Source organism: Schistocerca americana, chromosome 8, assembly GCF_021461395.2.
Source record: "Schistocerca americana isolate TAMUIC-IGC-003095 chromosome 8, iqSchAmer2.1, whole genome shotgun sequence".
In the NCBI taxonomy this organism is placed as follows: Eukaryota; Metazoa; Arthropoda; class Insecta; order Orthoptera; family Acrididae; genus Schistocerca; species Schistocerca americana.
Window position 1 is genome coordinate 217,718,399 of NC_060126.1, and position 19,878 is coordinate 217,738,276.

General features: G+C 39.2%; 1 protein-coding gene across 6 annotated transcripts in view; it reads left to right on the forward strand.

The window, feature by feature from the left end:
- The first annotated feature begins 5,797 nt into the window (after positions 1–5,797).
- The window catches only part of LOC124545068 (DNA-binding protein Ets97D-like), a 69,261-nt gene continuing 55,180 nt past the window's right edge, over positions 5,798–19,878 (forward strand). For 2 of the 6 annotated variants that reach the window (XM_047123866.1, XM_047123867.1), the window contains exons 1-4: positions 5,798–5,903; positions 6,084–6,208; positions 6,447–6,589; positions 12,292–12,391. In XM_047123866.1, coding sequence (XP_046979822.1) covers positions 6,120–6,208; positions 6,447–6,589; positions 12,292–12,391 — 332 coding nt within the window. In that variant the 5' untranslated portion in view covers positions 5,798–5,903; positions 6,084–6,119. Of the gene's footprint in view, positions 5,904–6,083; positions 6,209–6,446; positions 6,590–12,278; positions 12,392–19,878 lie in introns of those variants that run through there. The other 4 variants (XM_047123869.1, XM_047123872.1, XM_047123870.1 and 1 more) reach the window with 4 other exon arrangements.

Here is a 19,878-nt window from a genome sequence, read left to right on the forward strand (position 1 = left end):
TCTGTCAGACTTTTAATACTATTTGGCAAACGACCAAAGATTTTTATGGCACATAATTCAACCCTTTCTGTGCCAAAGTGAGATTTAAACCAGAATAGTGAATATCAGCCTTTCTTCTAGTGCTGTAGCTATGCACTTCACTGCTATTTTTGAATTGGGATGTGTTATTAATGACAAATTTCGTAAGTGAATGTATGTATTGTGAAGGTGCTGTGAATACCCCAAGTTCCTTAACTAAATATCTGCAAGGTCGTCTTGGGTGGGCTCCAGCTATTATTCTGATTACACGCTTTTCTGCAACGAATACTTTCTCTCATAACGACGAATTGCCCTAAAATATGATGCCATATGAAAGCTGTGAATGAAAATAGGTGTAGTAGGCTGATTTACTGATATGTTTATCATGAAAATTTGCAATAACCCTAATAGCATAAGTAGCTGAACCTAATCGTTTCAGCAGATGATTGGTGTGTTTCTTCCAGTTCAATTTCTCAACTATGCACACACTCAGAAATTTTGAGTATTCTGCCTTAGCAACAGACTTCCGTTCTAGCCTGTATTTATCAATGGTTTTATGCCATTTACTGTACATAATTTTATGAACTGTGTTTTCTGAAAATTTAGTGAGAGTCAATTTGCAGAGAACCACTTAATAATTTTCTGAAAGACATTATTTGCAATTTCCTCAGCTGATTCTTGCATGTCGGATGTGATTACTATACTTGTATCATCAACAAAAAGACTACCTTTGCATCTACATGCATATAAAGTGGCAAGTCGTTAATATATATTAAGAACAATAAGGGACCCAAGACTGAACCCTGTGGGACACCATTCTTGATACCTCCCCAGTTAGAGGACTCTGCTGGTTTTTTGCATGCTATCTCCCAATCCAAACATTAAATACGATAAATTTTGGAAGATACATTTGCCCAGCACGCTTAAGGGAACATTTAAACAGGCTATATGTTTTGGGTAATCTGCACCTCTAAGAACATTCATCTAAATAGTTCTGTAATGTCTAAATGTGTCATTTCCCTGTCCCTACAACAGATTTTATGGCTAACCAATAGCCCCCTAGACTATTGGTACTAGCCCCAGTAACTGAAGTTGTGAATTCAATATTATGATCCACGGCAGGATGCTGGAAACCCCTACTCCCCAAATCCATCCTATGACCCACGACAGGATGCTGGAAACCCTATTCCCCAAATCCTTATACAAAGAAAACCCATCTGAAATAACTACAGAACCCTCAGGCACATGATCCTCAATATTACCAACACTTTCTTGTTCGATTGGGAACCTCTTTAAAACCTATATCACACTGTGGGCATGAAATTACAGCCCCCTCCCTCCACCCCTTAATCCCGCCAAAGGTTGCCCCCTTTTATTCTTGGTTTTGCCGAAAGGAGTCTCATCAATTTCTACAATGACTCCACTCCCCCAAGGGCCCCCTGTACCTTATATCTTCTCCTCAGACTTCACTACAAAAAGAACACCAGCCTAGAACGATATGCTAACTCCCACAACATCCGTGTATACATAACCACGCAGTATACCTCAAACCAACGGTATACAATTTTCATTAAGTCTCTAGCTTCGATTTCTCAAACCATGTTCTTCATCAAATTGAACGCCATACTTGATCTGTGGTACACCTCCATATGAATAAATCACGAGTACGAGGCGCTGACACACGTATCAGGCGCGTATGTTCGCCGCACTCATGACGTCGAACATAATCATGAAGAAGACCACATAATTGCAAAAAGCGAATGGTTGAATATCTACGCCCAAAGCCTGCTTCATGTCTTTTCATATTCATAGGAATAGATAAATCTATATATACAAACGAAAATCAAAAAGAAAAATTGTCCAAAATGAAACAATTCTCAAACTCATTAAGGATGAAAATAGGTATAAATATCATAGCACTGTCTTTTAAAAACACATTCATTTCTTTCATTTTACAATGACGCCGCCTCGCCGCACAAGATAACCGATTTATTATCTATGGCTCGAAAATAAAGACAGTATCTACGAGTTAACTATGATATCATTGGTCAAAGCCGACGTACTGTACCCCATTCTTCTGTTGGCCCTAATACTGCACCCGAATCACAGCGATCGTGGCGTCCGTCTGTTGACAGTTTATCAAACCATATATTTTTACTACATCCAACTTTGAACTTATGTTCCACTTGTAGTCGTAGCCTCTGCCACCTCCGCAGTGCATAATATTTACGCGTTTCTTTCTTTAGAGAATCATACGCCTGGTGTAGTTGTACTGTCTCGCTTTGCTAAGTTGTTTGTAAATTGAAACTGTGGCCTTTTTCTCAATGCTTATTCTGAAATTGAGGAAGATCTCGTAATTGTTAAACAACAAAATCCAAACTTTTAAATAATTTCAAGCTAGCTCTTAGTGTTACACTTAAAAGATTCTTAAAAGCTTACTGTTTCGCGCACTAACCTTATATTTGCATGAATCCACACCAGTTTTCGTTTCTTCTTCGCTCTTGAAGTCTTTAACACCCTCAAAGTATCCTTAAACGATAATTTCGGGACCTGTACGCGTATCAGGAGTAACGACTCCTGTAGATGACCTTTTTGGTATGTTATAGAGTACCGCGTGTTCACCACAGAACAAGCACCAAATCACATGTCGCCTGCACTGATACTAGGAAAGCTCTTCCAGTTAAATATATTCATCTCGATGTACAGAGAGTTTCACCATTGGTATGCACGGGCGGTCGAGCCCCCATACATGGAAACATATCTCGATTGTCACTTCACTGTTGCTGTTCCGAATTCGCCTTATGTTTCCAGGAAACATGTAGAATTCACGAAAATGTCAGTGACACAGTTATCTGGTGTATACCTATGTCTTCTTCTATACTAGTCGGAAAACTGGGTCTGCTATATAGCGCAAAATTGTTTTAATTTTCGATTGGTTTGAAAAGGCGCCCCCCCCCCCCCCATTTCTTTCATGATTCTCAGTAGCTGATTCGCCAGCCAAATATTATTTTCACTGTTGAAGCTGTGTACCTTCCTACAGTATACCTCCCGTTGTCTTTCAAGCACCAAAAGTTCTCACACTTTAAGTAAATACAACCGCCACAACTGATGCAAACGAGAAAGAGAAAATTCTCATGTGAGGTATGTACTCTGTCTCGTTCTCCGAAATTCTGAGTAATCTCCCTAACGATAAAGAAGAAGGTACAGAAGAACAACTCCTAATTAGGCAGGCATTTCAGGGAGAATATGTGAACAGCGCTCTGTTGTGTCCATTCTCCAAGGTAGAAGTAGCGGCATATATAAAATCATTAAAGATAAAGCTAGGCCCCACGACCAAACGGAATTGTAGCGGAAGTAGTGCAATACCTCGCTCCTCAACTGATAACACCTCTGACAAGATTATACAATGAGGCATTGCGCCTCAGGATGTTTCCCTCCATCTGGAAACAGGCCAATATAGTGATCATCAAGAAAGGCCAAGACAAAGACCCAAAAGAAGTAAAGTCCTACAGACCAGTCTGTCTGTTGGACCTGCTGGGCAAGTTGCTAGAGCAGTTGCTACCTGACAGACTGACAGCACACCGAGTGCTGTGTGGGGTGAGCGACAGGCAATTCAGCTTTCAGCTGGGGAGATCTGTGTCCGACACAATTGCCCTGATAGCTGAGGTCTGTGGGTCATCCCTACACAAGTACGTAGTTGGCATCATGGTTGACATCAGTGGCGCTTTTGACAGCCTGTGGTGGCCTTCACTCTTCTCCTGCTTGCAGATGAAAGAGTGTCCATGCCCGCTATATGGCTGTCTCAGGAGCTATTGTATGGAAAGGGAGGTCTGGCTATCGTCCCCTTAGATTATGAAGGAGTGTCCACAGGGCTCTATCCTGGGGCTGCTCTTTTGGGACATAAATTTGGAGCCTCTACTGGACAGCCTGGAGAGCAGTGCGTATATGCGAGATGCGATAGCCTATGCACACGGTCTCCTCCTACTGTTGGGCAGCTGAGAGCTGCGAAGATCTAGAACCTAAGATTGAAAAGGCAATAACCGTACTGACACAATGGCGCCAAACAACAAAAATGAAAATAGCACCCAACAAATCAACATAATTATTATTAAAGTGCCAATTGGCCAGAAATCCAACGGTGCAGATCAGGGGCTCACCAGTTATTCGACGTCACAAGGTACGATACTTGGGTGTCATTATAGCCGAAAGATGGAGCTTCGCCCAACACATTGAAGCAGTGACCCAAACGTCTCTAGAAACACTGAATATCCTCATTATGATTGGGAACAGGAGATTCCACCTATTCCCAGAACTGCGAAAATTATATCATAACACCAGTCTCACCTCCATTGTGGGTTACAGGTCTGGAGTCTGAGCACACAGGCTCACGAGGGTCGTGCTTGTCATGGCCATGAGGAGGGTGCAACACAACATGCTTCTGCGTTCGATTGGAGCTTACCGAACATCTCCTTGAGGGGCACTACTGATTCTCATGGGGCTGTGTCCCTTTGACACAAACATCAGGGAACAGGCAGCTTGGTATTGGGTCAAAGGAGCAGAAATTGAAAAGACTGAACATATTCTAGGGGTGCGGATAGGGGATAAATTTGCAATCAGAAGGAGGGGTGAAAAATTGTGGCAAGAACTTTGGGATGAAGAAAAGAGGGGAAGAAGAACTTACCAGTTGCTGCCTAATATCAAGGAACAGCTCAAACTTACACACTTCAAACCAAGTAAAGGATTGCTGCACTTCCTTATGGGGCATGGACCATACCTGGCATATCTTTGCCGGTTCGGGAACAGGGCTACCCCTTCGTGTGACTGTGGTGCTAAAATAAGCACTCTGGACCACATGATCTACGAGTGTCCTCTTTTCGATGACATAGCCACTGAATTAAGGCGTCAATTACCAAATAGACACACATATCACCGTTTTTATTTAGTAAGTCTATGCTATCACCTAATCAGAAATCCATCCACATTCAAAATCATTGACAGTCTCGCCAGAGGAGTACCAGCAAAAGTCTTGCAAGAATATCGTAGGGAGAATCAGTGACTCGTAGAATATAAAATCGCGTTCCTCGCATCTATCCCATTCCGCCAGGGCGTGGATTGGCCGATCGCCGTGACGGTCGGACTCCACCACGTGCGAAACAAACCTGGACGTGACTCATATCACAATAATGGTGACTAATAGCAGTTAGGTAGCTTTATGTAAAATGTAGTTTTTTGAACAGTCACTAATAGTACCTGCAGCGACTTCCAGTTAAGGCCAGCCCAGTGCCAGGGGCACGTCCACTGTGATTAGCTCGGTGGGCATGACCAAAAAGTAGTAGGTTTATAGATCTACTGGCACGCTTGTAACGCTACAGGAGTTAGCTTGCGAGGATAGGAAGAATAGCATTTCAGTAGACAATAACATTTGCCCATAGCGTAACTTAAATCCTCATATACTGTAGTAAGTAGGAAATCTGGAATATAGTGACAAATGCTGCTAAGAAAACAATTGTTTTGTAGATAACTAAGATCCACTAAAATGTAAGATGGTGGGTTATCCTGTATCAATATTATTTGTTGAATAAAGAATTTAAAAAAAATCCGAGTAATAAAGCATATAATATTTATACAGTTTATATTCAGTTGTGGATCATAATTCCCACACCGTCAATATTTAATTGGATGATAGGTGTTTGTATTTCCGAAGATTGTATACTCTCTCTACACTATGTGACGATTGGTAGTGCTTAATCATGCCATAGCCATCCTCTGCCGTGGTAATGTTGCTGCTCCTGGAGTTTGTTAGTATTTTGTTTCACTTTCGTGGTGTGAGTTTGTTGTGTTTATAGTTTTGTGTTGCTTCAAGAGGAAAGCGACGACTTGTCAATGTAAGTGTAAATTTAAAAAAAAAGAAAACTTATGACTCCAAGTTGAAATCCGATTTCCGTGCTTAGCCGTACTTACCCTAGAATTTTACTTATAGTATTTTCGTTTTTGTATGATATCGATACTGTATATAGATCTCACTTGACGGACTGTGACTGTATATAGTTAATTCACGCTTTCAGATACTTTTTGAGTTTAGTTACCTTTAATTAAGAAAGATGCAAGAGCAAGATCAAGCTGTGTACATTCTAAAATTGAATAAAGCTTCTACGAACACATATTCATTTGATTCACAAAACAGGAAGCGGTAAGAACTGAACATTGCATGTCCTGAATGGAATGTTAGTCTATGAAGTTTATGTATATATATTTTTTTATTGTAGCATGATTGTATATTGACATAATTTAACGTGTTGTTCAGTAGTAGTGCCTAATCTGCGGCATGGCTTCATCATAAAACTTAGACCTCAAGGCCCCATGTTAGTTTACTAAACAATGATCATTACTGTAATTTCTGTGAAGTGATATTATTTGTTAATGATTAGGTTGCAAGAAAACTGTGAGCCACAGGTAACACACATGCTGTGCAAACGTATCAAGTTGGAACAGGAAGAGGGAGAATCCTCAAATTATGAAGATAATGAACCAATGGAGTGTTTGGTTGCGGAACTACCTGATGTTTGTACAGGTAAGACTTAATCCTGTAATATGTTTATCGTGTAATAGTTTTTGAGTAACATCTTCCTCACTTTCTCTGTGCCTCTTTTGCTATCCTTTTATTGAAGATATGTATCATAATAGGCTTCACTCTGTTAACTAAATTCTTTTGATGGAATAAGAATTAATGAGAAACGGCCTCATTGGTAAGAATATTAACTTTTTTTAGGTTGAAGGCCTTGATCACCTAAGAGAATTTATGATTACTATTCACAGATTCAGACTTATCCAAGAGAGAAGCATTGAGAATTTAGGAATACCGAACTTATTGGTACAACCTATACACACTACCCATGATGTCATCCAAAGTTGGATATAAATGACTTGTTGAAATCCAATTTGAGTAAATTACACGCACATTCACACACCATATAAAGAATTGTGGTTATTCTCATTATATTACATCCATTAACTACATAAACTCACTAACAAATTGTCACCTGCCTACCTTGTATAGATCTAAGACTACACTCCAGATCAGAGATCAAGAGATATAATCTACACTAGCCACTGACCTTGACCAGAGACATAATTTTAATGGTTGCTGTGACGTCACTTTTTAGTTCATATTTTCACAATTTTGTTGTTAGTTGGCATAGTAAATAAATATGAAAGCAAGACGCTTGGGTATGGTAACATACTGATCTGTAGTTTTGCCCAAAGTCTAGGTTAGGTTGAAAGGTGACAGTTTAGTTGTGTGTTGGTGAACTAAGAAATGTCAAAGCAAAGGAAAAAACCTGTCTGTGTTAACTCAATGATCTGTTTGAAAAAAATCTCTATTGGTAACATGTTACAGTTGCCATGTTGTTGACAATGTTTGTCACATGTTTGCTATGTTACTTGTCAAAGCCAGTGACTAGTATCGAATATTCCTCTTTATCCCAGATCAGCATGTTACAAGTAACATTTCAGATTAACATTTGGTGTCTTTGCCAACTCTCAACCAAACTGTCACCTGCCACTCTAACCTAGCCCGTTGGCTTTGATACAGATCAGTGTCTCCATTACAACCTATGTTCCCCAAACTAATAGAGAAGTAAACTTGATGTTATCAGTGTTCTGTATTATCTTTTTTTGTGTTTGTATGACATTTCATGGCTCAGATTGTTGTTGCAGGTCAAAGCCAACATCCAATTTCGGTATCTTACCTGACCTGAAGATTTTGAACTCATTAGGCACATAGTCCATCGAAGTTCTTCACAGAACTTGAATAGTGTTAATGGCCGTTTCTCCTACACACCTTCACTCATTCACAGAATGTGTCTTATCATAAGCTGAAAGTTCTAAATCTATTTATTTGACTTATGGTATTGGAACTTTTCTGTAAGTTTTCAGCCACAGACTTGTTTTTTCTTTGATAAATGCTCCTCCTGTACACACACACATTGATCAGTAACATTGCTGACTGAAATTGAAAACATATTCAGCTTATACTATACCATATGGAATCTATATAACACACACGAGATCTTAGTTTTTTGCAGCGACATTCTTAGATGAATGTTTATTCAGATAGCATATATGGAAGCAGATTCTCTGGAGACTATGTTGTAGTGATAGTTATATAGTTTTATTGCTCTGAGGATCACTTTTAGAAGAATGAGGGGCATGTCATGATATTACAGATTTAGAACAAGAAACATAATTGATATATGCATACTTACAAGTCTAGTTCTGACAAGGATGGGACAGATGGGCTGTTGTCTTGTTGTAGGAACTATCCCAAGTATTTGCCTGGAGTGAACCACAGAGCAACCTAAGTAATGATGAGCAGATGAGGATTAGATTCTCATGAGTACAAAGCCAGTCTGTTAACAACAGCACTATCCCATGTGGTTTCTCCACAATGTTGTTTTGTTTATAAATTCTTGCAAAGAATTTGTTTCATAATGTAAAATGGTAGCACTACAGTATTCATTCATTTTTCAAAATTAACTAAGGCTACACACTGTTATCTGACATTCGTAATGTTGGACGTCATGTTTCAGAGTCACAGCCAGGCTGTCATTTGTCAACTGAATATAGACTGCAGATTACACTACTGTCACCACATCTGAGTTTTCCCATTTACATTTGTTGGTTTCTCCAACTCACAACCAAACAGTTACCTTTCAGCCTAGCCTAGAACTTTCACTATGCTAATTCCTGTCCCCAGAAATTACATTCCCAAAACTAATACTGATGTAAAAGAAGTATTGTTGATGTTCTGCTCCCTTACTGTTAGATCATGTCAGATATACGGAAGCGTCCGATCCTGCCCGTCTGCTTTGACCCATGACGTCACAGATATGGCGGAAATGACCATAAACCACGATTCCAATATGGCGCATATAAAGTCGTTACATACACATTATGAGGATGAAAATACATCGGAGGGGGAGGGGGGGGGGGGAAGCCGACACTCTTTCCACAAAAAGCCTAATATGACACTAACAGGACAAGCGCAGGAAATAGGGATTTTTTTGGTGGGGTCAAACTAAATATAAACAAATTTAGACACCCACCCCCATACAAAATCATGCAAGACGACGAAAAAAACCGACATCACAAAACTCCCCAGATATCACTAAACACAATATCATCTGGAATCAGACACTTTTCGTGACCTATATAGCTCAACAGCAGCTCCTGATCCCATAAATTAGGACCTAACACTTCCCTTGACCTATATAGCTCAAAAACATCTCCCGATACTAATACCAACATTCACAGCCGCACATTGGGACTGAACGCTGCCTTTGACCTGTTATCCTTACGGCATCTCCACATACAAGCGTCCCTAGTCCGAGACTCCGGAACTTTAAGTAAGCCTCATTTCTTCACATCATACTGAACACTTCACGACTTCATCCAAAAATCCGAATAGTTGAAGAAATTTTATTAGAGACAACGCACTGTCCCCCATCATAGTCGACAACCGAAAACTGTTGACCCTGTCAGTCATATCCGTACCTACCAAAGACATAAAAAAAGCAATTTACCAAAATTCACACACGACGCCACACTCGCAAACTAAACCAAAAACATCACCTAACACACCACCAGAGAGCACCACTGATCGCATCAAAATGACACCAACAAACACGCCACTCTCACAAACTAAATTGCGCGCTGTCGTGACGTCACACACCACAACAGCCTTACGTCACGGGTCAAAGCCAACGGGTGGGATCGGACGCTTCGGTCGACCCTTCATGTCTGATCTCACACACTACATCGTCATTACGTTACGGGAAAAAGCCGACATCTGGTATCGCAATAATATTGTAGTGAGTTCTCTTAAATGGTGACCTTGGTCATAAAAATCAAGCCCTTTGTGCACTGACCTGTACTTATCAACTTTAAATGCAGTTTTCATTTCTTTAAACAACCTAATACTGTAGTCTCCTTATGGCAAAAAATTTATATTATCACAAATGTTAAGTTTGCCAAGTAAGCTTGGTGTCTGACTTAAAATGATGGCTGGAAGACGACCCCTTACCACAGAAAGTAGTTGCCGTATGTTAGGTGGCTTGCTAAAGATGCAGTAACTAATTAAGCTCATCATGGGGCAAACTAGGTATGCACAGAAATTTAATGCAACATTGATTAAGATGCACTTAACAATAATTTATTAAAATATTAACTTTTTATATGATGATGAAACGCGGCAGGTTTCTTAAACAGTTCTACCACAGATGTGAATTTGAACGCTGGTCTGGTTTCTGATTCGAGTGAATGATGACGAAACTAGAAGTATGCACCATACGGTTCTGCTGACTGCGACAATAGATAAGTCCTGGCACTGTCTGCTTATATACACGCACAGTGCAGCACTAGGTGGATACTGTGGCACTGTAAGGCTGGAGACAGTGATACAAGAGTAAAGCTGTATGTCTGCCGAAATCCACAGATAGCAGATAAATGTTCATTTACAAACTGTTTGCTTGACATTAGGCAGCAGCATGATAAAGTCCCATGTTTTGAATGTTCTCTATTCCTTCAGACCACAACTATAGCAGATGCTTAGCAGTGAGTGATGTATGGCATAAGCATAACGTATTTTGTTATGTGCACAGTTTGAGGCACTAGATCATAACTGTGGTGCCATTCTGGTGACTGGCCTCGCTGTGTCGCATTCTGTGTGTACCGCATCTGCCGGTGGACACAGCAATAACAGTCATACTTTTTTTGTCATATATTTATTCATCAACATTAATATATAATTTATAATTTCAAGACTCAAAAAAAAATCAGCCATTTATGCCTTCACTTAAAATATTACTGGCACTTTTGTGTTTTATACATCTAAAAAATGCAATACACACACACAAAAAATGACCAACCTTCAAGGGTTATTTTTCATATCTGTTTTAGTTCTTTGGTATATTACAGATTTTACAATAATGATGGCAATAAGTATAATTAGCCTTGCCAAAAAAGAGGTACGAGATGGGTTTCACCCTTAATTGCCTTTTGTATGTAAAAGTCTGAAGTATTCTGGCATGCAGAGAGGTATGTTGCATTTGGAGTAGTATCATTGTGTTTCTTTCCTGCTTGTTTTGCCATTGAATTATCTTGTATTCTTCAAACAAATCTTGAAAATGTGCTGTGATTCTGCTTCATAATGAGGTTTGTATGGGAATAAAAGAGAGAGAGAGAGAGAGAGAGAGAGAGAGAGAGAGAGAGAGAGAAGAAGAAGACGGCAAATAAAACAGAACCAAATTGTAATCACAGCAGTAGTATTTGTAGCAACAATATTAGTGACAAAAAACTGTAGCCGGCTGCAGCTTACCAGAGACACTCATGCCAATCCAGGATCATGGAGCTTTCAAAATTTCTTACTCATCAAACGTTACATGCTTGTAGCAGAATTACAGCATACTGCAAAGTCTAAGAAGTATACGTACGAAACTCCTGACAACGGGAATATACACTGTGTCAATCGGTTGGGTCAACAGCTCTTGTGTTCATTGTTGTTTATCTGAAAGTAATTCCAGAAATTGACAGCAGAAGGCAGAAGCACCTGTCAAGGGGCAGGTATAGAAATGTCCGTACGTTGTTCTCATATGAAGCGAGTTCAATTTTCAAGTGATAGGTAGCTCATGCATTGAGAAAATGTGTGTTAGGTCCCTGGTTATACTCAAGCTTGGTCGCCAGAATGTAAAGTGATCATGTTTTAGTTTCCCTGTGATGCACATAATTAAAATGTGTAATGAAATGCACTGATGTAGTCTTTCATTGCCTGAGGAAAGCAAGTTCATAATGGGTAGTTGCAAGTATTTAACACTTCCAAGCACTAAACCAGACCAAGCGAGGTGGCGCAGTGGCTAGCACACTTGACTCGCATTCGGGAGGCCGACGGTTCAATCCCATGCCCGGCCATTCTGATTTAGGTTTTCTGTGATTTCCCTAAATCACTTCAGGCAAATGCTGGGATGGTTCCTTTGAGAAGGCACGGCCGACTTCCTTCCTCGTCCTTCGCTAATCCGATGACCTCGCTGTCTGGTCTCCTTCCCTAAACAACCCAACCCCACTAAACCAGATGACAGAATGAGTGTAATGTTAAAAATTTTCTCCTTCTGCAGAAATGCAAATAATAAGCCACATTAAGATTTGGAGAAATGTAGTAATTGAGTAATATTACACACAGTTTGACAATGTTCTCCAGTGTTACACAGCCCTTTGTTTCAGAAACTGCAGCTGAGGAATTAGTTGGAGTGGAGGAAGAAGTAGTTCTAGAACAAGAAGAGATTGTTCCTGAAGTTGGAATCTCTGAAGGGCAGATTGATATGTGAGTTTCAGTTTCACTAGTGTAAATTTGATTAAAGCATGTATAGATGTGTTTTTTTTAACTGTGATTAAAGAAACACACACACACACACACACACACACACACACACACACACACACACGCTGTTGCCTCCTGACACAAAAGTTACAAGCCTTTCTATGTGTTTGTGTGTCTGTCTGCTCAGCACCTCTTCTATTTAATAAGTAGCTTCTGTTTTCATTGTTCATATTGGTACTTTCAGGATACAATCTATTTCAAGTGTTATAGTTGCAAACAAAAATGTTAAGAGAGTAAAAGCGTTTAATGCTCTCTGCACTGTTACATTAGTTTGGTGAATCTCTTAGTAATAACTGTTTATTAGGATGTCATAGACTAAATAAAGTATAAAGAGACAAAAAATGATTGAACAAAATTAAATGGTTTTGTGCAGGCGGTGAGGTTTAAACTGGAAACTACTTACTTCTGCGCTGATTATGTGACAATTGCAATATACATTATCATCTTGCGACGTGAAAGTATTTAGATAGCCAAATAGAGTCTCTATAACTTGTTATGAGTGATTGTACCTATCTCTTGTGTCGAAAGGGGGTCAAGGTGGGGGGTGACCCTCCTATAATTATTTTTTAAACAAAATTTACATATGATAACTAAAAATTACCTTTGAAAAGTATAATACAAATTTTGCCTTGTGATGTATCTAGGGTTTATTCCGCCATATGAACAAAATCTTGACACTTTGTAACACTTCATTCTTAACTAGGCATTGTTGCAACCTCCTTTTCTTCCTCCTCTCCCCCCCCCCCCCCTTCCTCCTCCTCCTCCTCCTCCTCCTCCTCCTCCTTTTCCTTTTCCCTTCCTTCTTTTTCTTCATTCTCTTGTTCTTACTTATAGTGTTGTGATAATGGTGTTTAGCCAGTAGCCAAATAATTGCACGTAGTACTTATAGAATCTTATTGTTTAATGTTCAAATGCATGTATGTGCAACAATAGTGCCGACCGGGGTACCCGAGCGGTTCTAGGCGCTACAGTCTGGAACCGCGCGACCGCTACGGTCGTAGGTTCGAATCCTGCATCGGGCATGGATGTGTGTGATGTCCTTAGGTTAGTTAGATTTAAGTAGTTCTAAGTTCTAGGGGACTGATGACCCCAGAACTTAAGTCCCATAGCGCTCAGAGCCATTTGAACCATTTTTGCAACAATAGTTGAAACAGCTGATTGATTGTGAATTATGTAAGTAGCTGTGTGTCCAGTCATCCAAGTTGTTACATAATTTTTGGCTTGTAGGTTATCACAGATTTTGTGGCCTCGTTATTTCCATTCTGTCAGTGTAGGTTGGGTTTGTACATCTGTGATTGCCAGTTTCTTTCTGATATAAGACCAGATCTCAGATGGGATACCACAGATGAACTTGTGAGTTAATGTATCAACAAGACCAAATGTTTCACATATGAAAGTAGTTCCGATGTGAATGTTGTATAATTTTTCGTTAGTTGCTGTTTTCTTGTTGATGATCATAAATCACATGACTTTAATATTGGATGATAGAACACTGCTGTGCAAATTCCTCCTGATAATATTCCCGTTTATCTGAATGTAGTTTTTCTGTAGCAGATTTTTCTTGCTGTTCTTCATAAAAAATCCTAGAGTTGTTTCTTTGTTAAGAAATGCTGCAGATTACAGTTCTAGAGCATGTCATTGAACATGAAAAAATATGACTTAACATGTGTTAGCAATATTATGAAAAGGAAAGTTGCTACTTGCCATATAGCAGAAATGCTATTATAGATCTCGCTGTATGGTGAATAGCAAGTTTCCTTTTCATAATATTGTTACATTCCATTTTGGATTTTCCATTGTTTATCATTTGTTAATGTTCTTGGTACCATTGTTATGTCGACCAGTGACTCCATGTTTACTGGCTCACATCTGTTAATTAAGATCTTTGTAATACCATGGTTCCCATTGCCTGTACTTTTGTGCATGTGGCTGCTCAGGAAAGACGTGCATTTTTATCTTGCATTTGTCAAGTTTAGAGCACCCCTCATGATTTGCGGTGCTAAAGTGTCACTACGCACTTCAAAAACATTTCCCATCACAGTAAACCACCATATCACTCGTTGGATGTTACCTGCTATGGTAACAGGTGCTGGAAGTATCTGTGGCAAGTAATGTTACTTATTGTTGTGATTTTTACTGTTTGCATTTTTTTAACTGTTCAGCTGCCTGCCACAGTACAGTTTGATATGAAATTTAATTTTGTTTCTGCCCAATTCCTTGCTGACATCTTGTAAGGTATGCTTCCAACTGTCTATTGAGGGTTTTGCGACAACTGCTTCGTTGACACCAGTAATAAAGACCTGTGTCACTGATGCCACTACAGATTAGTAGTAGGGAAGTCTCGAGCCATGGAGTCTGACAGACTTGCCCTTCCATTTTAACCTCCTCCAACATTTCTCTCTTTCTTCCTGGAGAAAGGCTTTAATAGTTCAAAAAGCTAGGATAGTTTCTTGTCTTTTACATGTGCCAGTTGGCAATACTAAAAATTTTACCTCACAAAGGCGTGTACTGACCAGCCATTCTGTCTCATAATTTTGTAAAACAGTTAATATATTTATTACATAAAAAGCTCTTGAATATTTTTCTCCGTAGTCAGTATTTTTCAAATTTGAAATTATAGACAAATAGGAGAAGATTTGTTGAATCAGGAAACATTTTGTACTTAAATTACTCTAGTTTTATTATTAAAATATGTGGTTTATCTTTTGAAAAAAGAGATCCTTTTTTTTTTAAATGAATAATTGTATTTTATCATCACTCACATGGTGGTTTTCGTATCCAAAGTGATGTGCTATTGTTATATTATTGCTGCTTAATTATTAAATAAAAATTACACTATGAGAAGTGCCAAGAATTGTGGCACAACATGTTGAACTGAAATATCTGCTTCTGTGCCCATTGGGATGACCCCATTTTCCACTGTTTTTTGTTTCTGAAGAATGACAAATACCTCTAAGGAAATATTGAGAAACATTATTATGTAAAAAAATACTCGGAACACAACTGTGAAATTACAGCCACTCTTGGTCAGTGTTGTAAATTGAGCATTCTGTGCAAGTATCTTATGTGAGAACAGTCTTATAAAATAGTTTGTCCCTTTAGGGGAGATGCTAGTGGATCATGACACCCACCCATCATCATCCTTCCTCTTTCTGTTGACTGATAGACAACTATTACAGTTGAGTGGGTGATATGGAGCACCCTCTCCGTTTATGTGTTCTTCAAAATGTAGAATATTTGCCATATGCTTATTTTCGCACACCTGACTCAGCTACCCAATTTTTTACATTATAGAGGACAGAGTACCATTATTACAGGCTGAATCTGGATTCTGTTTGTGACTATATAGGACGTGTTACATCTAGAAGTGAAAAACAATCATAATGCCATTTCTGTGGTAGGAATCTTTTGTGCCAAAATTTTGTTGTTAATGCTGCATAAACTGAGTGACAATTGACCTGGAATTCTCTGGGAAATTGATTTTTTATGAAGAAAAGCTACTAAAATCTCAGGAGATTATGGATAGCTGTGCAGACATGTCTGTTGATTGATTGGTGTAGAATGTAAAATCATTTTTAACAAACCACTCTGTGAATATCTGTTGAGGGGAAAGAATTGCTTGTGGAATCATGCATAAAGGAAAATGTAAGCAGTGCATTGAGTTTTCGTTATATTTGTTTCCCAGTCGTGGTCTTGTGATTCTCCGTTATTGTCCATTGGTTCCCTGGCTGTCAGATTAGGTTTTGAATGGTTGATTTCAAATTCAAAGGCTGTGTCAAAATTTGATACACAAATGTGATCCTCCTTCACACAAAAGCAAAGGTGGTTTTTTTAAATTAATTTCTTTGTGAATATGGACAGATTTAAACATACATGTATTTTTGCTTATTATTGAATTATTCTCTCTGTTTGTTGTTTTTACTTATTTGTTTTACTAATTTCAATACAAAATGATACTGCTTTTAAGAATGTTTATCAAGATTGTTGGTTGTGTTACAATGTTTTAAATATTTCATTAACTCTCATTTCTGGAAGGGAGAGCTATTGTGACAGTATACAACAGCTGACAGATACTGATTGTTTTGTTTAGGTAATCTATGTAATATACTCTTAAGACAAAAAAAAGATGTACCATGTAGGAATTATCTGAGTGAGATGGAAATCGGTAGATATGATGTGATGTGCATGTGCAGACAAACAAATGATTACAGTTTCAGAAAAATAGGATGATTTATTCAAGAAAAAGAACTTCACAGATTGACCAAGTCAATAATGTGTTGGTCCACCTCTAGCCCTTATGCAAGCCGTTATTCGGCTTGGCATTGATTGACAGAGCTGAGGGATATTGCACCAAATTATGTCCAATTGACTCATTAGGTTCTGAAAAACGTGAGGTTGTTGGAGGGCCCTGCGCGTAATGCTCCAAACATTCTCAATTGGGGAGAGAGCCAGTAACCTTGCTGTCTTTGTGCCTGCCAATCTTACCTTGACCAGCAATGTCACCAAATCTCTTCCTAATTGAGAACATTTGGAGGACAATGGCCAGGGCCCTCCAACCAGATCAGGATTTTAGTGATCTAACATGCCAATTGGGCAGAATTTGGTATGATATCCCACAAGAGGACGTCCAACAACTCCATCAATCAATGCCAAGCAGAATAAGGACCAGAGGTTGACCAACATGTTATTGACTTGCTCAATTAGTGCAGCTCTTTCTCTTAATAAATCATCAAAATTTTTTGACATTGTAATCCATTGTTGGTCTGTGCATGTACACCATATCTACTGATTTCTGTCCCATTCAGGTAATTGCAGCATAGTGCACAGTTTTTTGTGTCTCTTAGGGTGTACAAATGATTTATCAGGTTTTGGATGAATGTATTTCACAAAGTATTACATAAAAATAGTGATTGATAACTTGTATGAAAAAGCACATTTTCAAGTTTCTTTCACATCATTACAAATGTTCTATGTGCTCTCCTTGTGTTATACAACACAAATCTATGCAGTAGTTAAGCTCAGCCCATACATGTTTGAGCATGTCCCTGTCAGTGTTCGCCAGTGCATCAGTGATATGATTCTGGAATTCAGCCAGTGTTATTGGAAAAGATGGTATGTACACATTGTTTTTCGCATATGCCCAAAGAAAAAAATCACGAACAGGATGTGGCGTCGCAACTAGTGCGCGATCGCCCATTTGTCTATTAAAAGCTTTACTTCAGAATGTATGTGGGCTGCAATGTAAGCCGGTAGAGTATTATACGGTCAGTAACGGACGAGTTGTGTCCTGTAGACTGACGTCACGACCATCTGTTGCAGCTGCGCGTGTGAAAGCAGTGGAGTAGCGCTGGCAGGCCACTTACATTATACGAAACTAAAAATATTAATAACTAATAAAGGAATAACCTGAGGAACGTTATATTTGATGTACATCCTTCTGTTGTTAAAACAACTAATACGTCAAAGTCTGAGATCAAAAATAGTTGTATTTTGGAAGTTAGTAAAATAATAAAAAAAAACTTAATTTTCCGACAGTCAAGAATTTAAATAAATACAGTGATGTAATAGTTCACCTTCAGTGACTATGTATGATGATCTGATAATACTTTCAGTGTTCATATATAAATTTGGAAAGTTTTTAGTTTCAGAAAACCTCTGTGACTTTTCTGTAATAATAATTTCAAGAATTGTAAGTAAATATGTGTATTGTGTGTTAGGGTGTGTGTGAATGAGACTGCGTGCATGAGAGTATGTGGGACATTCAGCATTATTAAAAATTGTTCGTGTAATTCTCTACAGGAATTGGCAAGTGTTCCAACTCTGTAACGTGGGAACGAATCCACTAGTGGTTCCCTTACTAGTGAATGTTGGATGTCCAAGTATGTATGCTTATGTATTAGACAGCCAAAACATTCATCATCTACATCTACATTTATTCTCCGCAAGCCACCCAACGGTGTGTGGCAGAGGGCACTTTACGTGCCACTGTCATTACCTCCCTTTCCTGTTCCAGTCGCGTATGGTTCGCGGGAAGAACGACTGTCTGAAAGCCTCCGTGCACGCTCTAATCTCTCTAATTTTACATTCGTGATCTCCTCGGGAGGTATAAGTAGGGGGAAGCAATATATTCGATACCTCATCCAGAAACGCACCCTCTCGAAACCTGGCGAGCAAGCTACACCGCGATGCAGAGCGCCTCTCTTGCAGAGTCTGCCAATTGAGTTTGTTAAACATCTCCGTAACGCTATCACGGTTACCAAATAACCCTGTGATGAAACGCGCTGCTCTTCTTTGGATCTTCTCTATCTCCTCCGTCAACCCGATCTGGTACGGATCCCACACTGATGAGCAATACTCTAGTATAGGTCAAACGAGTGTTTTGTAAGCCACCTCCTTTGTTGATGGACTACATTTTCTAAGGACTCTCCCAATGAATCTCAGCCTGGTACCCGCCTTACCAACAATTAATTTTATATGATCATTCTACTTCAAATCATTCCGCATGCATACTCCCAAATATTTTACAGAAGTTACTGCTACCAGTGTTTGTTCCGCTATCATATACTCATACAATAAAGGATCCTTCTTTCTATGTATTCGCAATACATTACATTTGTCTATGTTAAGGGTCAGTTGCGACTCCCTGCACCAAGTGCCTATCCGCTGCAGATCTTCCTGCATTTCGCTACAATTTTCTAATGCTGCAACTTCTCTGTATACTACAGCATCATCCGCAAAAGCCGCATGGGACTTCCAACACTATCTACTAGGTGACTACATAATAAATTTCCAGATATAGAGTAAAGCTTATAGTTCATTTTGTTTTGTTTATTTAATTAGAGAGTTTTGTGTTACTTAATTTGATGACGTCAATTAGCCTAGAGAAGTGGTTGGTGCTTGCTAGATTTTGGCACGAGCCGCGCCGTAGAAGTGAGTTCTCATTGGTCGTAAGTGCTGACAGCCAATGGGAAGCGAGACGGTTGGCCACCTAACGAGGAGATAGAGTTTTGAGTGTGGGAGAGTGAGAAGGGGGAGTCGCGAGCTAGCTTTGATTGGAGGCGGTTAAGCTCGATGTGACTTTTCGCATTATGTGTAAGATGAAGTCTTGGGATGACTTCCGCGTTATGGTCCAGTGTTAATGGTATCTGGTAGTGACCAGAAACTGTTTATGCAAACTATAGAGTGTTGTGATAATTTGTTCTGACGAAAATCGCGAGTGAACTTTGAATTATATAGCGTGGCGGTACTGAGTATATTCTTACTGAGTTTTTTATGGTGAGCATAAACTTTTACTAAAGACAACCACTGAATATCGTGTGCAGAAGTAATTGGCCGATCATTGACTGTGGTCAAGTAATTGGTTTGGAATTTGGGAAGGTAAAAGTTCTGGCTGTTTTAGGTATGGTGATAACTGTGAGCAGAAACTTTAG